The following is a 19,857-nucleotide window of genomic DNA, read 5'->3' as shown; positions in this document are numbered from 1 at the left end:
ACCTCCCCCCCCATCACCACGCTCCCGCTCTGGCGTCCGGGGCGTCAGTCACGTGAGGGGGGGGGGGTCTGTCAGTCACGTGAGGGGGTCTGTCAGTCACGTGAAGGAGAGGCCCCGGGGCCATCATGGCGGCGCCCGCGCTGGCCCGGGCCGTGGCCGCCGCTCGCCCCCTGCGGCCGCCGGTGGGGGCCCGGGCCCGGTGTGACGGGGTGTCCGTGCCCCCCCCGTGGGACCCCCGCGAGCTGACCCGGCTCCGCGCCCGGGAGCAGAAGGAGAAGCGGCAGCGGCAGCGGCGGGAGAGGCCTCGGGTACTGGGGGGGGACTGGGGGCAACTGGGAGGGGCTGGGGGGCACTGGGAGAGGGGGTGGGGGGGACTGGGAGGACTGGGAGGGGCTGGGGGGCACGGGGAGAGGGGGTTGGGGGGGCACTGGGAACACTGGGAGGGGCTGGGGGTCACTGGGAGAGGGGGTTGGGGTTACTGGGAACACTGGGAGAGGCTGGGGGTTACTGGGAGAGGGGGTGGGGGGGACTGGGGGCAACTGGGAGGGGCTGGGGGGCACTGGGAGAGGGGGTTGGGGTTACTGGGAACACTGGGAGAGGCTGGGGGTTACTGGGAACACTGGGAGAGGGGGCACTGGGAACACTGGGAGAGGCTGGGGGGTACTGGGAGAGGGGGTTGGGGTTACTGGGAACACTGGGAGGGGGGGTTGGGGGGCACTGGGAGGGGGGGTTGGGGGGCACTGGGAGAGGGGGTTGGGGTTACTGGGAACACTGGGAGGGGTTGGGGGGCACTGGGAGAGGGGGTTGGGAGGGGCTGGGGGGCACTGGGAGAGGGGGTTGGGGTTACTGGGAACACTGGGAGAGGCTGGGGGTTACTGGGAACACTGGGAGAGGCTGGGGGTTACTGGGAACACTGGGAGAGGGGGCACTGGGAACACTGGGAGAGGCTGGGGGGCACTGGGAGAGGGGGTAGGGGGGTACTGGGAGGGGCTGGGGGGCACTGGGAGAGGGGGTGGGGGGGACTGGGGGCAACTGGGAGGGGCTGGGGGGCACTGGGAGAGGGGTTTGGGGGGGACTGGGAACACTGGGAGGGGCTGGGGGGCACTGGGAGGGGCTGGGGGTTACTGGGAACACTGGGAGAGGCTGGGGGTTACTGGGAACACTGGGAGAGGCTGGGGGTTACTGGGAACACTGGGAGAGGGGGCACTGGGAACACTGGGAGAGGCTGGGGGGTACTGGGAGAGGGGGTTGGGGTTACTGGGAACACTGGGAGGGGGGGTTGGGGGGCACTGGGAGGGGGGGTTGGGGGGCACTGGGAGAGGGGGTTGGGGTTACTGGGAACACTGGGAGAGGCTGGGGGTTACTGGGAACACGGAGAGGCTGGGGGTTACTGGGAACACTGGGAGGGGGGACACTGGGAATACTGGGAGAGGCTGGGGACCACTGGGAGAGGGGGTTGGTGGGCACTGGGAGGACTGGGAGAGGGCATTAGGGGGCACTGGGAGGGTTGAGGGGACTGGGAGAGGGAGTTGGGGGTCACTGGGGGGACTGGGAGGGTTGGAGCTACTGGGAGAGAGGGCTGGGGGGGGGCACTGGGAGCAACTGGGAGTGCTGGGGGCAAGTGGGAGCCAGTTTAGGGGCCACTGGGGGCAACTGGAGGGGACTGGGAGAGGCTGGGGTGCACTGGGAGGTACTGGGGGCGTTCAGGGCGGGGGTGTTGCTGTGTGTTGGGTTGTACTGGTCCGGACTGGTTTTTACTGGTTTGCTCTTGGTTCAGGTTCCCCCAAAGGTGCCGACAGCCCCCCCCAGGGGCTGGACCCCCAAATCCAGCGTGGAGTATCGGCACCCGCTGGAGCCCGGCGGCAGGAAGGGTGCGGGGGGGTCTGGGGGGGACCTGGGGGGTCTGGGGGGGACGTGGGGGGAGTCTGGGGGGGACCTGGGGGGGTTTTGGGGTGTCACAGGGTGGTGGGGGGGGTCTGGGGGGGACCTGGGGGGGTTTGGGGGGGATGCGGGGGGGGTCTGGGGGTGTCACAGGGTGGTGGGGGGGGTCTGGGGGGGCCACTGGGGGGGTTTGGGGGTGACCTGGGGGGCTTGGGGGTGTCACAGGGTGGTGGTGGGGACATGGGGGGGACGCGGGGGGGTTTGGGGGGGACGCGGGGGGGTCTGGGGGGGACCTGGGGGGGTTTTGGGGTGTCACAGGGTGGTGGGGGGGGTCTGGGGGGGACGCAGGAGGGTCTGGGGGGGACCTGGGGGGGTTTGGGGGGGATGCGGGGGGGTCTGGGGGTGTCACAGGGTGGGGGGGGGTCTGGGGGGGACACTGGGGGGGTTTGGGGGTGACCTGGGGGGCTTGGGGGTGTCACAGGGTGGTGGTGGGGGGTCCGGGGGGGACCTGGGGGGGTTTTGGGGGGATGCGGGGGGGTCTGGGGGTGTCACAGGGTAGTGGGGGGGGTCTGGGGGGGACACTGGGGGGGTTTGGGGGTGACCTGGGGGGGCTTGGGGGTGTCACGGGGTGGTGGAGGGGACATGGGGGGGACGCGGGGGGGTCTGGGGGGGACCCGGGGGGGTTTGGGGGGGACGCGGGGGGGTCTGGGGGGGACCTGGGGGGGTTTTGGGGTGTCACAGAGTGGTGGGGGGGGTCTGGGGGTGACACCAGGGGGTGAGGGATTTGGGGGGGGTCTTGGGGGATGGGGGGCACCTGGGGGTGACACCGGGGGGGTCTGGGGGGGACACTGGGGGGTTTGGGGGTAAAACAGGGGGGTCTGGGGGCAACTGGGGGGGGTTTGGGGGGGGACACGGGGTGACTGGGGGTGGTTTGGGGTGACGGGGGGGGGGTCTGGGGTGACCGGGGGGGCTCTGGGGGGGTCTGGGGGGGACCGGGGGGGGGGGGTTTGGGGTGACTGGTGGGGGGGTTTGGGGGTGTCCGGGGGGGTCTGGGGGTTCCTGGGGGGGGTTTGGGGTTCCTGGGGGGGGTCTGGGGGTTCGGGGGGGGGGTCTGGGGGTTCCTGGGGGGGTTTGGGGGTGTCCGGGGGGGTCTGGGGGTGCCGGTGACACCCCTTGGGGCGCAGCCACGGGGGTGCCGCTGCCCCCCACCTACAGCCCCCGCTACGTGGAGGCGGCCTGGTACAGCTGGTGGGAGCGGCTGGGGGTGTTCACCCCCCCGGCGCCGGTGAGTGGGGGGGGGACGTCGGGGGGGGGGGTAAAAATATTTAGGGGGGGGCAAAAAATATTTGCGGGGGGGTGAGAACATCTTAGGAAGCGTAAAAAGTATTGGGGTGGGGGGTAAAACTATCCTGAGGGGGGTAAAAACACCCCGGGGGGGGGGAAAAATATTTGTGGGGGGTGAAAACATTCGGGGGGGGGGGTTAAAAAATGTTTGTGGGGGGTGAGAATATCTGGGGGGGGGTAGAAAAAATTTGGGGGGGTTAAAAAATATTCTGGGGGGGTTAAAAAAATATTTGTGGGGTGTGAAAACATCCTGGGGGGGGATGGAATAAAAAGTATTGGGGGGGGGTAAAAAATATTTGGGGGGGTAAAAAATATTTGGGGGGGGTAAAAATATTTTGGGGGGGTTTAAAAAATATTTGTGAGGGTTAAAAAATATCCTGGGGGGGTGTAAGAAATATTTTGGGGGGTAAAAACACCCGGGGGGGGGTAAAAAAAATATTTATGGGGGGGTAAAAAATATTTGGGGGGGGTAAAAAATATTTGGGGGGGGTAAAAAGACTCGGGGGGGTAAAAAAAAATGCTTGGGGGGGGTAAAAGCATCTTAGGGGGGGTTAAAAAATTTTGGGGGGGTTAAAAACATTTTTTGGGGGTAAAAATATTCCGGGGGGGGTAAAAATTATTTGTGGGGGGTAAAAACATTCTGGGGGGGTAAAAAAATTTCGGGGGGGGTTTAAAAAGTATTTTTTGGGGGTAAAAATATTCAGGGGGGGGTAAAAATTATTTGTGGGGGGTAAAAATATTTGGGGGGGTTTAAAAAATTTGGGGGGGGTAAAAAGTATTTTTTGGGGGTAAAAACATCCTGGGGGGTGTAAAAAATATTTTTTGGGGGTAAAAACATCTTGGGGGGGTAAAAAATTTTTTTGGGGGGTTAAAATGTATTTTTTTAGGGTAAAAAGTATTCGGGGGGGTAAAAAATATTGGGGGGGGTTAAAAAATATTTTTGGGGGGTAAAAATATTCGGGGGGGTAAAAACATCTCGGGGGGGGGTAAAAACATCTCGGGGGGGGTGAAAACATTTTGGGGGGGTTTAAAAAATTTTGGAGGGGGTTAAAATGTTTTTTTTGGGGGTAAAAATATTCGGGGGGGTAAAAAGTATTTTTTGGGGGTAAAAAATATTTGTGGGGGGGTAAAAAATATTGGGGGGGGTTAAAAAATATTTTTGGGGGGGTAAAAACACCCGGGGGGGGGGTTGTAGCTGCGCCCGGTCTCAGCTCTCGCTCCCCAGGTGCCGGGGGGGGGCCCCCGGGTGCTGAGCTTGGTGCTGCCCCCCCCCAACGTCACCGGGTCCCTGCACCTGGGCCACGCCCTCACCGTCACCCTGCAGGACGCCCTCGCGCGCTGGTCAGTGCGGGGGGGGGCAAAATCCCCCCCCCCCCCGAAAAAAAAATACCCCCCCAAAAATGGGTTTGGGGGGGCAGATTGAGTTTTTTGGGGGCATTTGGGGGGGCAAATTGGGTCCTCTAGAAGGTGGGGGGGGCAGAATTGGTCCTATGGAGGGGTTTTTTTTTTGGGGGGGGCAAATTGGGCCCCCCCCAAAATTTTTTTGGGGGGGTGAGGGGGGCAGATTGTATCCCCGGGGGGGGGGGATTTGGGGTTTGGGGGGGCAAATTGGGTCCTCCAGGAGGTTTTTTCTTTTTGGGGGGGTCAGATTGAGTCCTAGGGGGGTTGGGGGGGCAGATTGGGTCCCCCCAGAGGGTTTTTTTTTTTGGGGGGGGCAAATTGGGCCCCCCCAAAATTTTTTTGGGGGGCGAGGGGGGCAGATTGTGTCCCCGGGGGGGGGGGATTTGGGGTTTGGGGGGGCAAATTGGGTCCTCCAGGACGTTTTTTCTTTTTGGGGGGGGGTCAGATTGAGTCTTGGGGGGCTGGGGGGGCAAATTGCACCCCCCAGAAATTTTGGGGGGGGGGCTCAAATTGTGTCTCCTGAAGGGGGGGGGGGGGGGGGGGGCTTTTGGGGGCTCCTATCAAACCTCGGGGGGGGGGGGGGGGGGCACATTTAGGGCCTCCCCAACCCCAAATTTCAGGGCGCAGGGGGGGCCCGAGGGGTCAAACCCCCCCTTGGGGATTCAAAGAGGGGGGGTCACCCATTTTTGGGGTGCCCCCCCCCGTTATTTTTTTTTTTTTTTGCCCCCCCCGAGGCGACGGATGCAGGGCTGGAGCGTCCTGTGGCTGCCGGGCACCGACCACGCCGGCATCGCCACTCAGGTGAGGAAGATTTTTGGGGCGAATTATGAGAATTTTGGGGGTCCCCCGTGAAATTTTTTTTTTTTGCGGGGGGGGGGGGGGGGGGCCCCCCCCTTTTTTATTTTAATGTCCCCAACGTGTCCCCAGGCCGTGGTGGAGCGGTGGCTGTGGCAACGGCGGCGCTTACGGCGTCAGGATTTATCCCGGGCGGAATTTTTGGAGGAAGTTTGGGCTTGGAAAAAACGGTGAGGGGGGGGGGACAAGGTGACAAAAGAGGTGACAGACGAGGTGACAAAGAAGGTGACAACGTGACACGTCCAAAATTTTGTGTGTGGCCCCCCCCCCCCCCCCCCCCAAAAATCCAGGCACGGTGACGAAATCCTGCGCCAGCTGCGGGCGCTGGGCGCGTCGCTGGATTGGAGCCGCTGCGCCTTCACCATGGATCCCGTAAATTGTTTTTTTGTCCCCAAATTGTCCCCAAATTGTCCCCAAGTGTCCCCGAACTGTCCCCAAACTGTCACTTCAGGGTTTCTCGCGGGCGGTGACGGAAAGTTTCGTGCGGTTGCACGAGGCCGGGTTGATCCATCGCGCCCGACGGCTCGTCACCTGGTCCTGCGCCCTGCGCTCCGCCCTGGCCGACGTGGAGGTCAGCGTGTCCCCAAATTGTCCCCAAATTGTCCCCAAGTTGTCCCCGCGGCCGCTCAGCCAGCTCTGGGTCCTGGCAGGTGGAGCCGCGCGTCCTGACGGGCCCCACGGAGCTGCGTGTCCCCGGTTGTCCCCACCCTGTCACCTTCGGGGTCCTCGTCACCTTCGCGTACCCCGTGGAGGGGGGGGATGGTGAGTGTCACCTGCCTGTGTCCCCAACGTGTCACCCCGCGGGTCTCCGTGACCCCAGGGTGGCACCCTGCGTCTGCTGTGTCCTCAGCGTGTCCCTGATGTGTCACCCCGTGTCCCCAACATGTCCCTGGTGTGTCAGCCCGTGTCACTTCATGTCCCCAGTGTGGCCCTGATGTGTCACCCCGTGTCCCCAACATGTCCCTGGTGTGTCCCCAACATGTCCCTGATGTGTCACCCTGTGTCCCCAACATGTCCCTGGTGTGTCACCCCGTGTCCCTGATGTGTCACCCCGTGTCCCCAACATGTCCCTGGTGTGTCACCCCATGTCACTTCATGTTCCCAGCGTGTCCCTGATGTGTCACCTCGTGTCCCTAATGTGTCACCCCATGTCCCAAACATGTCCGTAATATGTCACCCCGTGTCCTAATGTGTCCCTAATGTGTCACTCTGTGTCCCCAGCATGTCCCTGATGTGTCACCCGGTGTCCTAATGTGTCCCTAGTGTGTCACTCCGTGTCACCCTGTGTCCTAATGTGTCACCCCGTGTCCCCAACATGTCCCTGGTATGTCACCCCGTGTCACATTGTGTCCCCAGCATGTCCCTGATGTGTCACTGTGTCCTAACCTGTCACTAATGTGTCACCTCATGTCCCCAACATGTCCTTGATGTCCCCAACGTGTCCCTGGTGTGTCACCCCGTGTCCCCAGCGTGTCCCTGATATGTCAGCGTGTGTCTGTGTCCTAACACGTCCCTAATGTGTCACCTCATGTCCCCAACATGTCCCTGGTGTGTCCCAACATGTCCCTGACGTGTCACCCTGTGTCTCCTGTGTCCCCAACATGTCCCCGATGTGTCACCCCATGTCTCCTGTGTCACCCCGTGCTTCCCGTGTCCCTGACATGTCACCCCGTGTCTCCCCTGTCCCCAATATTGTCCCTGACGTGTCACCCCATGTTTCCCGTGTCCCAAACATGTCCCAGATGTGTCTCACCCTGTCCCCAACATGTCCCTGACATGTCACCCCGTGTCTCCCATGTCCCTGTGTCCCGCCATGTTTCCCGTGTCTCTGATGTCACCTTGTGTCCTAGTATGTCCCCAATATGTCCCTGATGTGTCACCGCATGTTTCCTTTGTCCCCAACATGTCCCTGATGTGTCACTTTGTGTCCCTGATGTGTCACCCCGTGTCCCCAACGTGTCCCTAATGTGTCACCCCACGTCCCCAACATGTCCCCGACGTGTCACCCCGCGTCTCCCCTGTCCCCGGCGTTGTCCCCGATGTCACCCCATGTCCCTGGCGTGTCACCCTGTGTTGCGTGTCCCCACGTGTCCCCGCGTGTCCCTGACACGTGTCCCCCCGCCGTGTGCCCAGGCCTGGAGCTGCCGGTGGCCACCACCCGCCCCGAGACCATGTTGGGGGACGTGGGCGTGGCCGTGAACCCCTCGGACCCCCGCTACACGGTGAGGGGGCGGGGCCTCGCCCGGAGGCGTGGCCTCAACTGGGGGTGGGGCCTAAAGGGGCGGGGCTTTGGGGGCGGGGCTGCTTTCAGGCGTTGGTTGAGGTTATGTTGTAGCGCCTCCCCTTTTCCAGGTGGGCACGTCCATATAAGGGGAAGGGGGCGGGGTTTGGGGAAAGGGTGTGGTCTCGGTGTTGGGGTGGAGCCAGTGGATGGGCGGGGCTTGAGCGGGGGGTGGAGCTTTTTTGTCACCAGAGTTGGCCAGGGATTGGTCAACGGGGCGTGATGTCAGGGTTTAGCCCCACCCTTAAAAGGGGTGTGGCCTTCCCTGAGGGGGTGTGGCCTGTCTGGGGAGGGGGTGGGGCTTGTCCTTGACCCCGCCCCTTCCCGCAGCACCTCCATGGCCGCCATGTCCGTCACCCCTTCACGGGGCAGCTCCTGCCCATCGTCACCGACCCCGCGGTGGATCCCGCCCGCGGCACCGGTACTGGGACCAGTACGGGGGCGGGACTGGGAGCTGGGCTGGGGAGGGGGCACTGGGACCAGTACAGGGCCTGGGAGAGGTGTGGGGTGGGAAACTGGGACCAGTAAGGGGTCTGGGAAAGACGTGGGGTGGTAAACTGGGACCAGTAAGGGCACTTGGAAAGACTTGGGGTGGGAAACTGGGACCAGTAAGGGGACTGGGAGAGTTGTGGGGTGTGGAACTGGGACCAGTAAGGGGACTGAGAGAGGTGCGTGGTGGGAAACTGGGACCAGTAAGGAGACTGGGAAAGACTTGGGGTGGGAAACTGGGACCAGTAAGGGAACTGGGAGAGATATGTGGTGGGAAACTGGGACCAGTAAGGAGACTGGGAAAGACTTGGGGTGGGAAACTGGGACCAGTAAGGAAACTGGGAAAGACTTGGGATGGGAAACTGGGACCAGTAAGGAGACTGGGAAAGACTTGGGGTGGGAAACTGGGACCAGTAAGGCAACTGGGAGAGGTGCGTGGTGGGAAACTGGGACCAGTAAGGGGACTGAGAGAGGTGTGTGGTGGGAAACTGGGACCAGTAAGGAGACTGGGAAAGACTTGGGGTGGGAAACTGGGACCAGTAAGGGAACTGGGAGAGATATGTGGTGGGAAACTGGGACCAGTAAGGAAACTGGGACCAGTAAGGGTACTGGGAAAGATGTTGGGTGGGAAATTGGGACCAGTAAGGGGACTGAGAGAGGTGTGTGGTGGGAAACTGGGACCAGTAAGGAGACTGGGAAAGACTTGGGGTGGGAAACTGGGACCAGTAAGGAGACTGGGAAAGACTTGGGGTGGGAAACTGGGACCAGTAAGGCAACTGGGAGAGGTGCGTGGTGGGAAACTGGGACCAGTAAGGGGACTGAGAGAGGTGCGTGGTGGGAAACTGGGACCAGTAAGGAGACTGGGAAAGACTTGGGGTGGGAAACTGGGACCGGTAAGGGAACTGGGAGAGATATGTGGTGGGAAACTGGGACCAATAAGGAAACTGGGAAAGACTTGGGATGGGAAACTGGGACCAGTAAGGGCACTGGGAAAGATGTTGGGTGGGAAACTGGGACCAGTAAGGGGACTGAGAGAGGTGTGTGGTGGGAAACTGGGACCAGTAAGGGAACTGGAAGAGATGTGTGGTGAGAAACTGGGACCAGTATGGGGAAGACAGGAACTGGTTTGGGTAGAAAAAGGGTAAAAAGGGGGGTGGGGGTGGTGCTGGGGGGGCCATGGGGACACTTTGGGGTGGAGGGGGGTGAGGGGGACCCTGGGGACAATGGGGGGCCCTGGGGGGGTCCATGTGCCCCCGGGGGTGGCAGCTGTCCCTGTCCCCGCAGGGGCGGTGAAGGTGACCCCGGGGCACAGCCCCCCCGACCTGGCGCTGGCCCGGGCCCACGGGCTGCCCCTGCTGGGGGTCATCGGGGACGACGGCACCATGTGTCCCCCGGGGGGGGGGTGGCTGCAGGTACTGTCCCCTGTCACCTCCCCGGGTCCCCTCTGTCCCCACCTCTGTCCCCTGTCCCCTCCCCGGGTCCCCTCTGTCCCCCCCTCTGTCCCCTGTCACCTCCCCGGGTCCCCTCTGTCCCCCCCTCTGTCCCCTGTCACCTCCCCGGGTCCCCTCTGTCCCCCCCTCTGTCCCCTGTCACCTCCCCGGGTCCCCTCTGTCCCCCCCTCTGTCCCCTGTCACCTCCCCGGGTCCCCTCTGTCCCCCCCTCTGTCCCCTGTCACCTCCCCAGGTCCCCTCTGCCCCTCTGTCCCCCCCTCTGTCCCCTGTCACCTCTCTGGGTCCCCTCTGTCCCCACCTCTGTCCCCTGTCACCTCCCCGGGTCCCCTCTGTCCCCTGTCCCCTCCCCAGGTCCCCTCTGTCCCCCCTCGGTCCCCTGTCCCCTCCCCAGGTCCCCTCTGTCCCCCCTCGGACCCCTGTCCCCTCCCCGGGTCCCCTCTGTCCCTCTCTCTGTCCCGTCACCTCCCCGGGTCCCCACAGTCCCCAGCTGGCTCCTGTTCCGTGTCACCATGTCCCCACCTGTGTCCCCTGTCCCCTGTCCCTTGCCTTTGTCCCCTCCACCTCTCTGTCCCTGGTTCTGTCCCTTGTCCCTTCCCAGTGTCCCCAGCTCAGTCTCCATGTCCCCACCTGTGTCCCTTGTCCCCAGGCACTTCCCTTTGTCCCTTCCCAGTGTCCCCCTTGTCCCCAGCTCTGTCCCTTCCCCGTGTCCCAGTGTGTCCCCCCTGTCCCTTCCCCATGTCCCAATGTCCCCCTTGTCCCCAGCTCTGTTCCTTGTCCCTCCCCAGTTTCCCCCCCATCCCTTCCCGGTGTCCTCTCTGTCCCCAACTCTGTCCCCCCGTCCCTTCCCAGTGTCCCCCCGTCCCTTCCCAGTGTCCCCCCGTCCCTTCCCAGTGTCCCCCCGTCCCTTCCCAGTGTCCCCAGCTCTGTCCCTTCCCAGTGTCCCCCTTGTCCCCAGCTCTGTCCCTTCCCACTGTCCCAGTGTCCCCAGTGTCCCCCTTGTCCCCAGCTCCGTTCCTTGTCCCTTCCCAGTGTCCCCCCTGTCCCCAACTCTGTTCCCCGTCCCTTCCCGGTGTCCCCAGCCCTGTCCCCAACCCTGTCCCCCGCGTCCCCAGGGTGTCCATCGCTTCCTGGCCCGGGAGCAGGTGGTGGCCGCGCTGGCCCAGCGGGGCCTGTACCGGGGCACCCAGGACCACGCCCTGACGCTACCGCTCTGCAGGTAACCCCCCCCCGTGCCCCCCCCGCACCCCGCGTGCGTGTGTGTCCCCCCCTCGGGGACCGAGGTGACCCCGATGTCCCCGCAGCCGCTCGGGGGACGTCGTCGAGTACCTTTTGAAGAGCCAGTGGTTCCTGCGGTGCCAGGAGATGGCCCAGCGCGCCCGGGAGGTGACAAGGACACTGGGGGGGGGGGGGGGGACACCCCAAATCCTCACCCGCCCCCCCCACAGGGTGTGTGACACTCCCTGCGGCCCCCCCCCCTCCCTCCCTCCAGGCGGTGACATCGGGGCGGCTCCAGCTTGTCCCCAAATTTCACGAGAAGAACTGGAAGACGTGGATGGACAATGTGGGGTGAGGGGGGGGGGGGTTTGGGGGGACCCTGGGTATTTGGGGGGGTGGGAGGGGGGGAATAGGGATGTCTGGGGGACCCCCCTCAGGCGTTTTGGGGGGACCCAGAGGTGTCCAGAGGGGGACACAGGTATTTGGGGGGGACACTGAGGTTTCCAGGGGGGCCCCCAGACATTTGAGGGGGTCACAGAAATTTTGGGGGGGACCCCCAGCCATTTTGGGGGGGACACAGGTATTTGGGGGGGACCCCCAGGCTTTCTGGGGGGACCTCAGTGTCCCTAGAGACCCCCCAGGTGTTGGGGGGGGACACTGAGGTGTCCAGGGGGGCCCCCAGACATTTGAGGGGGTCACAGAAATTTTGGGGGGGACCCCCAGCCATTTTGGGGGGGACACAGGTATTTGGGGGGGACCCCCAGGCTTTCTGGGGGGACCTCAGTGTCCCTAGAGACCCCCCAGGTGTTGGGGGGGGACACTGAGGTGTCCAGGGGGGTCCCCAGACATTTGAGGGGGTCACAGAAATTTTGGGGGGGACCCCCAGCCATTTTGGGGGGGACACAGGTATTTGGGGGGGACCCCCAGGCTTTCTGGGGGGACCTCAGTGTCCCTAGAGACCCCCAGGTATTTGGGGGGGACCCTGAGGTCTCCAGGGGGGTCCCCAGACATTTGAGGGGGTCACAGAAATTTTGGGGGGGACCCCCAGCTATATTGGGGGGGACAGAGGCATTTGGGGGGGACCCCCAGGCTTTCTGGGGGGGGACCTCAGTGTCCCTGGAAACCCCCAGGTATTTGGGGGGCACCCTGAGGTCTCCAGGGGGGTCCCCAGATTTTTGAGGGGGTCACAGAAATCTGGGGGTATCCAGGGAGACCCCCCCCAGGCTTTTTTGGGGGGACACAGACATCTGTGGGGCACCCCAAGGTGTCCAGGGGGGCCCCCCAAACATTTTGGGGGGACTTCAGTATCCCCGGGGACCCCAAGGCGTCCAGGGAGACCCCCCCCAGGCATTGGGGGGGGGACCCCAACATCCAAGGGGACCCCCAGGTGCTTAGGGGAGCCCCAGACATTTTGGGGGGACCCCCCAAGTCCCCCCCTTATTTGACTCTTCCCCCCCCCCCCCCCCCCCCCCCAGGGACTGGTGCCTGTCGCGGCAGCTCTGGTGGGGTCACCGGGTGCCGGCGTACCGGGTGGGGGTTCCCCCCGCCGCGGGGTCCCCCCCCGAGCACCCCGAAAACTTCTGGGTCGTGGGGCGCAGCGAGGCCGAGGCGCGGGCAGCCGCCGCCCGCACCCTGCGCTGCCCCCCCGAGGCGCTGGAGCTGCAGCAGGGTGAGGAAAACGGGGGGGGGGGGGGGGCACCCCAAAATCCTGTCCCCGTGTCCCCCTGGGCACCCCAAAATCCCCTCAGGGCTCCCCGTGTCCCCCTGGGCACCCCAAAATCCTACCACGGTGTCCCTGTGTCCCCCTGGGCACCCCAAAATCCCCCCTCCGGGGTCCCCATGTCCCCCTGGGCACCCCAAAATCCCCTCAGGGCTCCCTGTGTCCCCCTGGGCACCCCAAAATTTCTTCCCAGGGTTCTTGTATCCCCCTGGGCACCCCAAAATCCCCTCAGGGCTCCCTGTGTCCCCCTGGGCACCCCAAAATTTCTTCCCAGGGTTCTTGTATCCCCCTGGGCACCCCAAAATCCCCTCAGGGCTCCCCATGTCCCCCTGGGCACCCCAGAATCCCCCCCCAGGGTCCCTGTGTCCCCCTGGGCACCCCAAAATCTCCTCCCAGGGTTCTTGTATCCCCCTGGGCACCCCAAAATCCCACCGCAGGGTCCTGTGTCCCCCTGGGCTCCCCAGAATCCCCCTCAGGGCTTCCTGTGTCCCCACGGGCACCCCAAAATTTTCTCCCAAGGTTCTTGTATCCCCCTGGGCACCCCAAAATCCCCTTAGGGCTCCCCACGTCCCCCTGGGCACCCCAAAATCCCCCCCCCGGGGTCCCCACGTCCCCCTGGGCACCCCAAAATCCCCTCAGGGCTCCCTGTGTCCCCCCAGGCACCCCAAAATCCCCTCAGGGCTCCCCATGTCCCCCTGGGCACCCCAAAATCCTACCACGGTGTCCCTGTGTCCCTCTGGGCACCCCAAAATCCCCCCCCTGGGGTTCCCACGTCCCACTGGGCACCCCAAAATCCCCTCAGGGCTCCCTGTGTCCCCCCAGGCACCCCAAAATCCCCCACCCCCGGGGTCCTTGTGTCCCCCTGGGCACCCCAAAATCCCCTTAGGGCTCCCCATGTCCCCCTGGGCATCCCAAAATTTCTTCCCAGGGTCCCGACGTCCCCCTGAGCACCCCAAAATGTTCTCCCAGGGTTTTCTTATCCCCCTGGGCACCCCAAAACCCCCTCAGGGCTCCCCATGTCCCCCTGAGCACCCCAAAACCCCCTCAGGGCTCCCCATGTCCCCCTGAGCACCCCAAAATCCCCTCCCAGCACTTTCAAAACTCGTTTTTTGGCTTTTGAAAATCTTCCTGCACCCCATAAACCTTCTCGGGACACCCCCCCCCCCCCCCCAGCACCCCCAGCCGTGCGCTATCACCCCAAAAATCCCCTCCCAGCACCCTCAAATCGTTCCCTGACACCCTAAAACTGTCTTCCAACACCCCGACTTCCCCCCCCCCCCCCCCCCAGCACCCCAAACTTTCCCCCCACGTCTCCCCGGCAGCCCCTCGACACCCCCCAGCAGCCCCCTACCCACCTCCAACACCCCCAAAATACCCCCAAACCCCCTTCGTCACCCCCGTGGTCCCCCCCCCCCAAAGACCCGGAAACTTTTTGGGGTGCCCCCCAAAACAGGCTCTGAGAGCTTTTGGGGTGTGTGTGTCCCCCTTCCCACAGACCCCGATGTCCTGGACACGTGGTTCTCCTCCGCTCTCTTCCCCTTCGCTGCCCTGGGGTGGCCTGAAGAGGTGAGTTTGGGGGGGGACACTTTTTTTTTTTGGGGGGGGGGACATGGGGACACACAGAGGACAATGTCCCCACGCCGACTTTGTCCCCAGACCCCCGATTTCCAGCGGTTTTACCCCACAAACGTGCTGGAGACGGGCAGCGACCTCCTTTTCTTCTGGGTGGCCCGGATGGTCATGTTGGGCCAGCAGCTCACCGGGCGCTTGCCCTTCTCCCAGGTACCACCGGGGTGTCACCCCCGATGTCCCCCGTGTCCCCTTGGGGTCCCCCCCGATGTCCACCGTGTCCCTTTGGGGTCCCCGGTGTCCCCAACATCCCTTCATCTCTTCCCTCTCCGTGTCTCTGCTTTGGTTTTGGGGTTCCTCCTGGTTCCGTGCTGCTTCTCAGGGCTCCCCAATGTCCCCGGGGGGTCCCCGATGTCCCCAAGTGTCCCCAGTGTCCCCAAGTGTCCTTTCTCCTGGCTGTCACGTTCCTCTTCAGGGGTCCTCGTTCCTTTTTGGGGCTCTTTAATGTCCCCAAGTGTCCCCTGTTCCCTTTCCTCTGGGTGTCGCGTTCCTCCTTGGGCACCCCCATCCCTTTCGGGGACAATTTGGGGTCCCCCCGGTGTCCCCTGTGTCCCCTTGGGGTCCCTCCCAATGTCCCCATGTCCCCTTGGGGTCCCCCCCGATGTCCACCGTGTCCCTTTGGGGTCCCCGGTGTCCCCAACATCCCTTCATCTCTTCCCTCTCCGTGTCTCTGCTTTGGTTTTGGGGTTCCTCCTGGTTCCGTGCTGCTTCTCAGGGCTCCCCAATGTCCCCGGGGGGTCCCCGATGTCCCCAAGTGTCCCCAATGTCCCCAAGTGTCCTTTCTCCTGGCTGTCACGTTCCTCCTCAGGGGTCCCCGTCGCTTTTTGGGGCTCTTTAATGTCCCCAAGTGTCCCCTTTTCCCTTTCCTCTGGGTGTCGCGTTCCTCCTTGGGCACCCCCATCCCTTTCGGGGACAATTTGGGGTCCCCCCGGTGTCCCCTGTGTCCCCTTGGGGTCCCTCCCAATGTCCCCATGTCCCCTTGGGGTCCCCCCCGATGTCCACCGTGTCCCTTTGGGGTCCCCGGTGTCCCCAACATCCCTTCATCTCTTCCCTCTCCGTGTCTCTGCTTTGGTTTTGGGGTTCCTCCTGGTTCCGTGCTGCTTCTCAGGGCTCCCCAATGTCCCCGGGGGGTCCCCGATGTCCCCAAATGTCCCTTCTTACCTTTCCCCTGGCGGCCACGTTCCTCCTCGGGGGTCCCCATCCCTTTTCGGGGCTCCTCAGTGTCCCCCGTCTCCCCTAATCCCTCCCTCCACCATATCTGCTACTTTCTTGAGACCCCTCTCCCCACTTTGGGGGTCCCCTCTCCCCACTTCGGGGGTCCCCTCTCATGTGTTTGTGTCCCCCAGGTCCTCCTACACTCGCTGGTGCGCGACCCCCAGGGGCGCAAGATGAGCAAATCCCTGGGCAACGTCATCGACCCCCAGGACGTCATCGCCGGCGCGTCCCTTCAGGTAGACCCTACAATAACAACCCCCCCCGCACCCCGCTACCCCCCAGGGGCACCCCCAAAAAATAAAATAAAATAAAATAACCCCCCCTCAGGGACACCCCGCAACGCTTTTATTTATCGTAGGGTCTCCTGTTTTGTAGGAACTCCAGGAAAAGCTCCAGCACAAAATCCTCGACCCCCACGAGCTGACGGTGGCCGCAGAAAGCCAAGTAGGACCCCAAAAATCCCTCCTTGTGCCCCCCCCCAAAAAAAAAACGTGTCCTTGTGCCCCCCCAAACCTTTCTGTGTCCCTTCCCGCCCCCCTCGCAGAGGCACCAGTTCCCCCACGGCATCCCCGAATGCGGCGCCGACGCTCTCCGCATGACCCTGTGCTCCCACAACGTCCACGGTGAGGGCGGGGGGGGGGGTCCCGTCCCCCACCGGTGGGTTTTGTCCCCCAACTTTGAGGCGGGGTAGCGGGGGTGTCCCCAACTTCGTCGCCGTTTCTCGCAGGCGACGACATCCGCCTGGACGTGGCGGCGCTCCTGAGCCACCGTCGCTTCTGCAACAAAATCTGGAACGCCCTCAAATTCGTTCTCGGCGCTTTGGGATCCCAGTTCGTTCCTCAACCTCCCGAAGAGGTACCCCGAGGTTGGGGGGATGGTGCCATCGCCCTCCGGACTTTTTCTTCTTCCTCTCCTTCCTCCTCTTCCTCCTCAGACGACGCCCCGGCGCCCGATGGAGCGGTGGGTGCTGAGCCGCCTGGCGCAGGCGGCGGGCGAGTGCGAGCGGCGGATGGAGGCCTTGGAGGTTCACGGCGCCGTTGCCGCCGTCCAACACTTTTGGTTGAGGAGTTTCTGCGACGTTTATCTGGTGGGTGGTCCCCGTCCGTCTGTCCCGGCCCGGTCCTGTCTGTCTGTCTGTCTGTCCGGACCCCAACCCGGCCCCTCGCGTCTTCCTCCGGGGCGGTAAACACGATAGGGGCCCGTTGGGTGCGTCCGTCCGGGCGTCCTGACGTGGTAGGTTGAGGCCCAACCCGTGGTTGATGGCGTCCGTCTGTCCGTCCAACCCCATCCATCAGTTCTTCTTGAGCGTTGACCTTCATGTGTTGAGTGTGTCCGTCTGTCCGTCCCGTCCTACCTCTTGTAGGTTGAACCCAACCCGTGGTTGATGGCGTCCGTCTGTCCGTCCAACCCAATCCATCAATTCTTCTTGAGCGTTGACCCTCATGTGTTCTCTTGAGTGTCCGTCTGTCCGTCCCGTCCTACCTCTTGTAGGTTGAACCCAACCCGTGGTTGATGGCGTCCGTCTGTCCGTCCAACCCCATCCATCAGTTCTTCTTGAGCATTGACCCTCACGTGTTCTCTTGAGTGTCCGTCTGTCCGTCCCACTTCACCTCTTGTAGCTCCCTGGACATTCTACCCAACCTGTGGTTGATGGCGTCCGTCTGTCCGTCCAGCCCCATCCATCAGTTCTTCTTGAGCGTTGACCTTCATGTGTTGAGTGTGTCCGTCTGTCCGTCCCGTCCTACCTCTTGTAGGTTGAACCCCACCCATGGTTGATGGTGTCCGTCTGTCCATCCCACCCTACTTCTATAGGTTGAGGCCCAACCTGTGGTTGATGGCGTCCGTCTGTCCGTCCAACCCCATCCATCAGTTCTTCTTGAGCGTTGACTTTCATGTGTTGAGTGTGTCCGTCTGTCCGTCCCGTCCTACCTCTTGTAGGTTAAGGCCCAACCTGTGGTTGATGGCGTCCGTCTGTCCGTCCAACCCAATCCATCAGTTCTTGAGCGTCAACCTTAATCCTCTCCTGAGCGCGTCCGTCCGTCTGTCCCGCCCCACCCATTGAACGTTGAGCCCAGCCCCTCCCTCAACAGACCCCGTCCGTCTGTCCGGCGCCTCCCCTTGATCGGAAACCTCCGTTGACCGCGTCCGTCTGTCCATCCCCGCCCCCCTCCACCGCCTCAACCCCCCTCCCCTTGGCAAACAGCGTCCGTCTGTCCCTCTGCCCCAAACCGCCTCGTTTCGAGCCCGTTTTTTACCCCGTCCGTCTGTCCGTCCGCAGGAAACGGCCAAACCCGCCCTCCGGGAGCCGGAAACGGCTGCGACGACGCGTCAGACCCTGCTGAGCTGCGCCGAGCTGGGGCTCCGCCTCCTCGCCCCCTTCGCCCCCTTCCTCGCCGAGGAGCTCTGGCACCGCCTCCCCCGCGCCCCCCCGGCGCCCCCCACCCTCTGCCTCGCCCCCTTCCCTGACGCCGCTCGCCTGGTGGGTGACGCCACCCTTTTTTTTTTTTTTTTTTTTTGGTGCGGGGGAGTCTAAAAAAAGGGGGATTTTTCACCCCCCCTGACACCCCCTTTTTTTCTCTTTTTTGCCCCCAAAATTTCAGGCGCGCTGGCGCTGCCCCGAGGTGGAGGCGGAGGTGGCGGCCATGCAGGAGGTGGTGAGGGCGGCGCGAGCCCTGCGCGACACCTTCCGCCTCGGCGCTGCCCGGCCCCCTGGTGAGTGCGGGACAAGATGGCCGCCGGGGCGGGAGGGAATTGCGGTGTTTGGGGTACCTAAGATGGCCGCTTGGGCTGGGGGCGCGGGGATTACAAGTTGCAGCGTGCTGGGGGGTACCCAAGATGGCTGACAGAGCTGGGAGGGTGACAAGTTCCAGCATGCCTTGGGGAACCCAAGATGGCTGCCTAGGCTCAAGAGTCGAAGTCCCAGCATGCATTGGGGTATCCAAGATGGCTGCCTGGGCTGTCCCAGCATGCATTGGGGTATCCAAGATGGCTGCCTGGGCTGACGAGTCCAAGTCCCAGCATGCATTGGGGTATCCAAGATGGCTGCCTGGGTTGTCCCAGCATGCATTGGGGTATCCAAGATGGCTGCCTGGCCCTCCCAGCATGCATTGGGGTATCCAAGATGGCTGCCTGGCCATCCCAGCATGCCCTGGGGTCAAGGTGGGGGCGGCCATATTTGGAGGCGGGGCTATCCCAGCATGCCTTGCGCAGTGGCGGTGCAGTGTCCGGCGGAGGCGCAGGATTGGCTGGCGGCACTGGGCCCCGCCCTCCAGACCTTGGCGCAGGCGGGGCCTCTGCAGCTCCTCCCCCTGGGGGCGGAGCCAGAGCTGGGGCGTGGCTGGGTGGGGGCTCCCGCGGGCCCCGACACCCGCGTCTACCTCTGCCTGCAGGTGAGTGACCCCGGGGCATTGTGGGATGCTGGGGGACCGCGGGGCATCGTGGGAAGCGGGAGGACCATGGGGGGGGCCCAGGGGCATTGTGGGATGTTGGGGGACTTGGAGGGGGTTCAGGAGCATTGTGGGATGCTGGGGGACCCCAGGGAATTGTGGGATGTTGGGGGACCTGAGGGGGGCCAAAGGGCATTGTGGGATGTTGGGGGACTTGGAAGAGGACCCAGGGGCATTGTGGGAAGTGGGAGGACCTGGGGGGGGGGCCCAGGGGCATTGTGGGATGTTGGGGGTCCTGAGGGGGGCCCAGGGGCATTGTGGGCCACTGGAGGCCATGATGGGAGGATCCCTTGGCGGGGCGGGGCCGGGGTCCCACACCAGCAGCGACGGACAGCTCAGGGCCACCCCGGGGCATTATGGGCTAGCGGGGGGGGTCCCCCAAAGCACTGTGGGATAGTGGGGGACCCCCCCTTTTCCCTCCCGCGGGGGGGGGGGTGTGTGTGTCCCCCCCCAGGGGCTGGTGGAGCCGGCGGCCGCCCGGGCTCAGCTCCGCGACCTCCAGCGACGCCTCGAGACCCTCGGGGGGGGGACCCCGACATCCGAGGGGGGGCCCCCGACATCCAGGGAGGGGCCCCCCCCTTCCTCCCAGCCTCAGGTACCGCCCCTTCGTTAAGCTAATTAGCATCGTTCCACCCCGTATCTCTGCAGAGGGGCGGGGGCGCCTCGTTAACCTCATTAATTATTGGGGGGGGGGGGTGTGGTTCGTTAGCGCTGCCCTCATTAACGCCTCCCCCCCCCCCCCCCCCCCACTTCCCCAGGTTGCCATCCTCCGCTCCGAGCTTGCCCGCTTGGCCCAAGCCCTGCAAAGCCTGGACCCCCCCCAAAAGGATTCTGGGATACGGGAGGACCCCGGGGTTTAATTAACCTCAGCCCCCCCCAAAAAAAATAAATCTAAAAACACCAAAAAAAAAAAAAATTTAATGAGCGTGT

The 19,857-nt window shown here is 63.7% G+C and overlaps 3 protein-coding genes across 4 annotated transcripts in view; 2 read left to right on the top strand and 1 right to left on the bottom strand.

Moving 5' to 3' along the window:
• Positions 1-19,857, top strand: part of LOC141972579 (uncharacterized) — a 710,276-nt gene that overhangs the window by 95,797 nt on the left and 594,622 nt on the right. The window lies entirely within an intron of this gene.
• Positions 1-19,857, bottom strand: part of LOC141972595 (uncharacterized) — a 366,186-nt gene that overhangs the window by 89,823 nt on the left and 256,506 nt on the right. The gene's annotated exons all lie outside the window — the stretch shown is intronic.
• VARS2 (valyl-tRNA synthetase 2, mitochondrial) lies at positions 97-19,843 on the top strand. Of its 2 annotated transcripts, none has more exons than XM_074930482.1 (28): positions 97-308; positions 1,778-1,871; positions 3,066-3,166; positions 4,550-4,566; positions 5,361-5,427; positions 5,554-5,651; positions 5,772-5,853; positions 5,933-6,052; positions 6,132-6,243; positions 7,615-7,703; positions 8,093-8,183; positions 9,536-9,663; positions 10,815-10,918; positions 11,004-11,085; positions 11,192-11,268; positions 12,393-12,586; positions 14,133-14,203; positions 14,294-14,419; positions 15,613-15,717; positions 15,857-15,925; positions 16,026-16,104; positions 16,209-16,336; positions 16,416-16,568; positions 17,760-17,960; positions 18,082-18,193; positions 18,692-18,870; positions 19,382-19,522; positions 19,686-19,843. In XM_074930482.1, the coding sequence occupies exons 1-28, from the start codon at positions 126-128 to the stop codon at positions 19,785-19,787; spliced, it is 3,105 nt and encodes a 1,034-aa protein (XP_074786583.1). In that variant the 5' UTR covers positions 97-125; the 3' UTR covers positions 19,788-19,843. The 2 variants fall into 2 exon arrangements, with proteins under 2 accessions (XP_074786583.1, XP_074786582.1); XM_074930481.1 differs by having other exon boundaries at positions 4,451-4,566.

Source organism: Athene noctua, chromosome 34 (assembly GCF_965140245.1).
Source record: "Athene noctua chromosome 34, bAthNoc1.hap1.1, whole genome shotgun sequence".
Taxonomy (NCBI): Eukaryota; Metazoa; Chordata; class Aves; order Strigiformes; family Strigidae; genus Athene; species Athene noctua.
The sequence above is the reverse complement of the archived record's forward strand: the minus strand, read 5'-3'. Positions and strand labels throughout refer to the sequence as shown.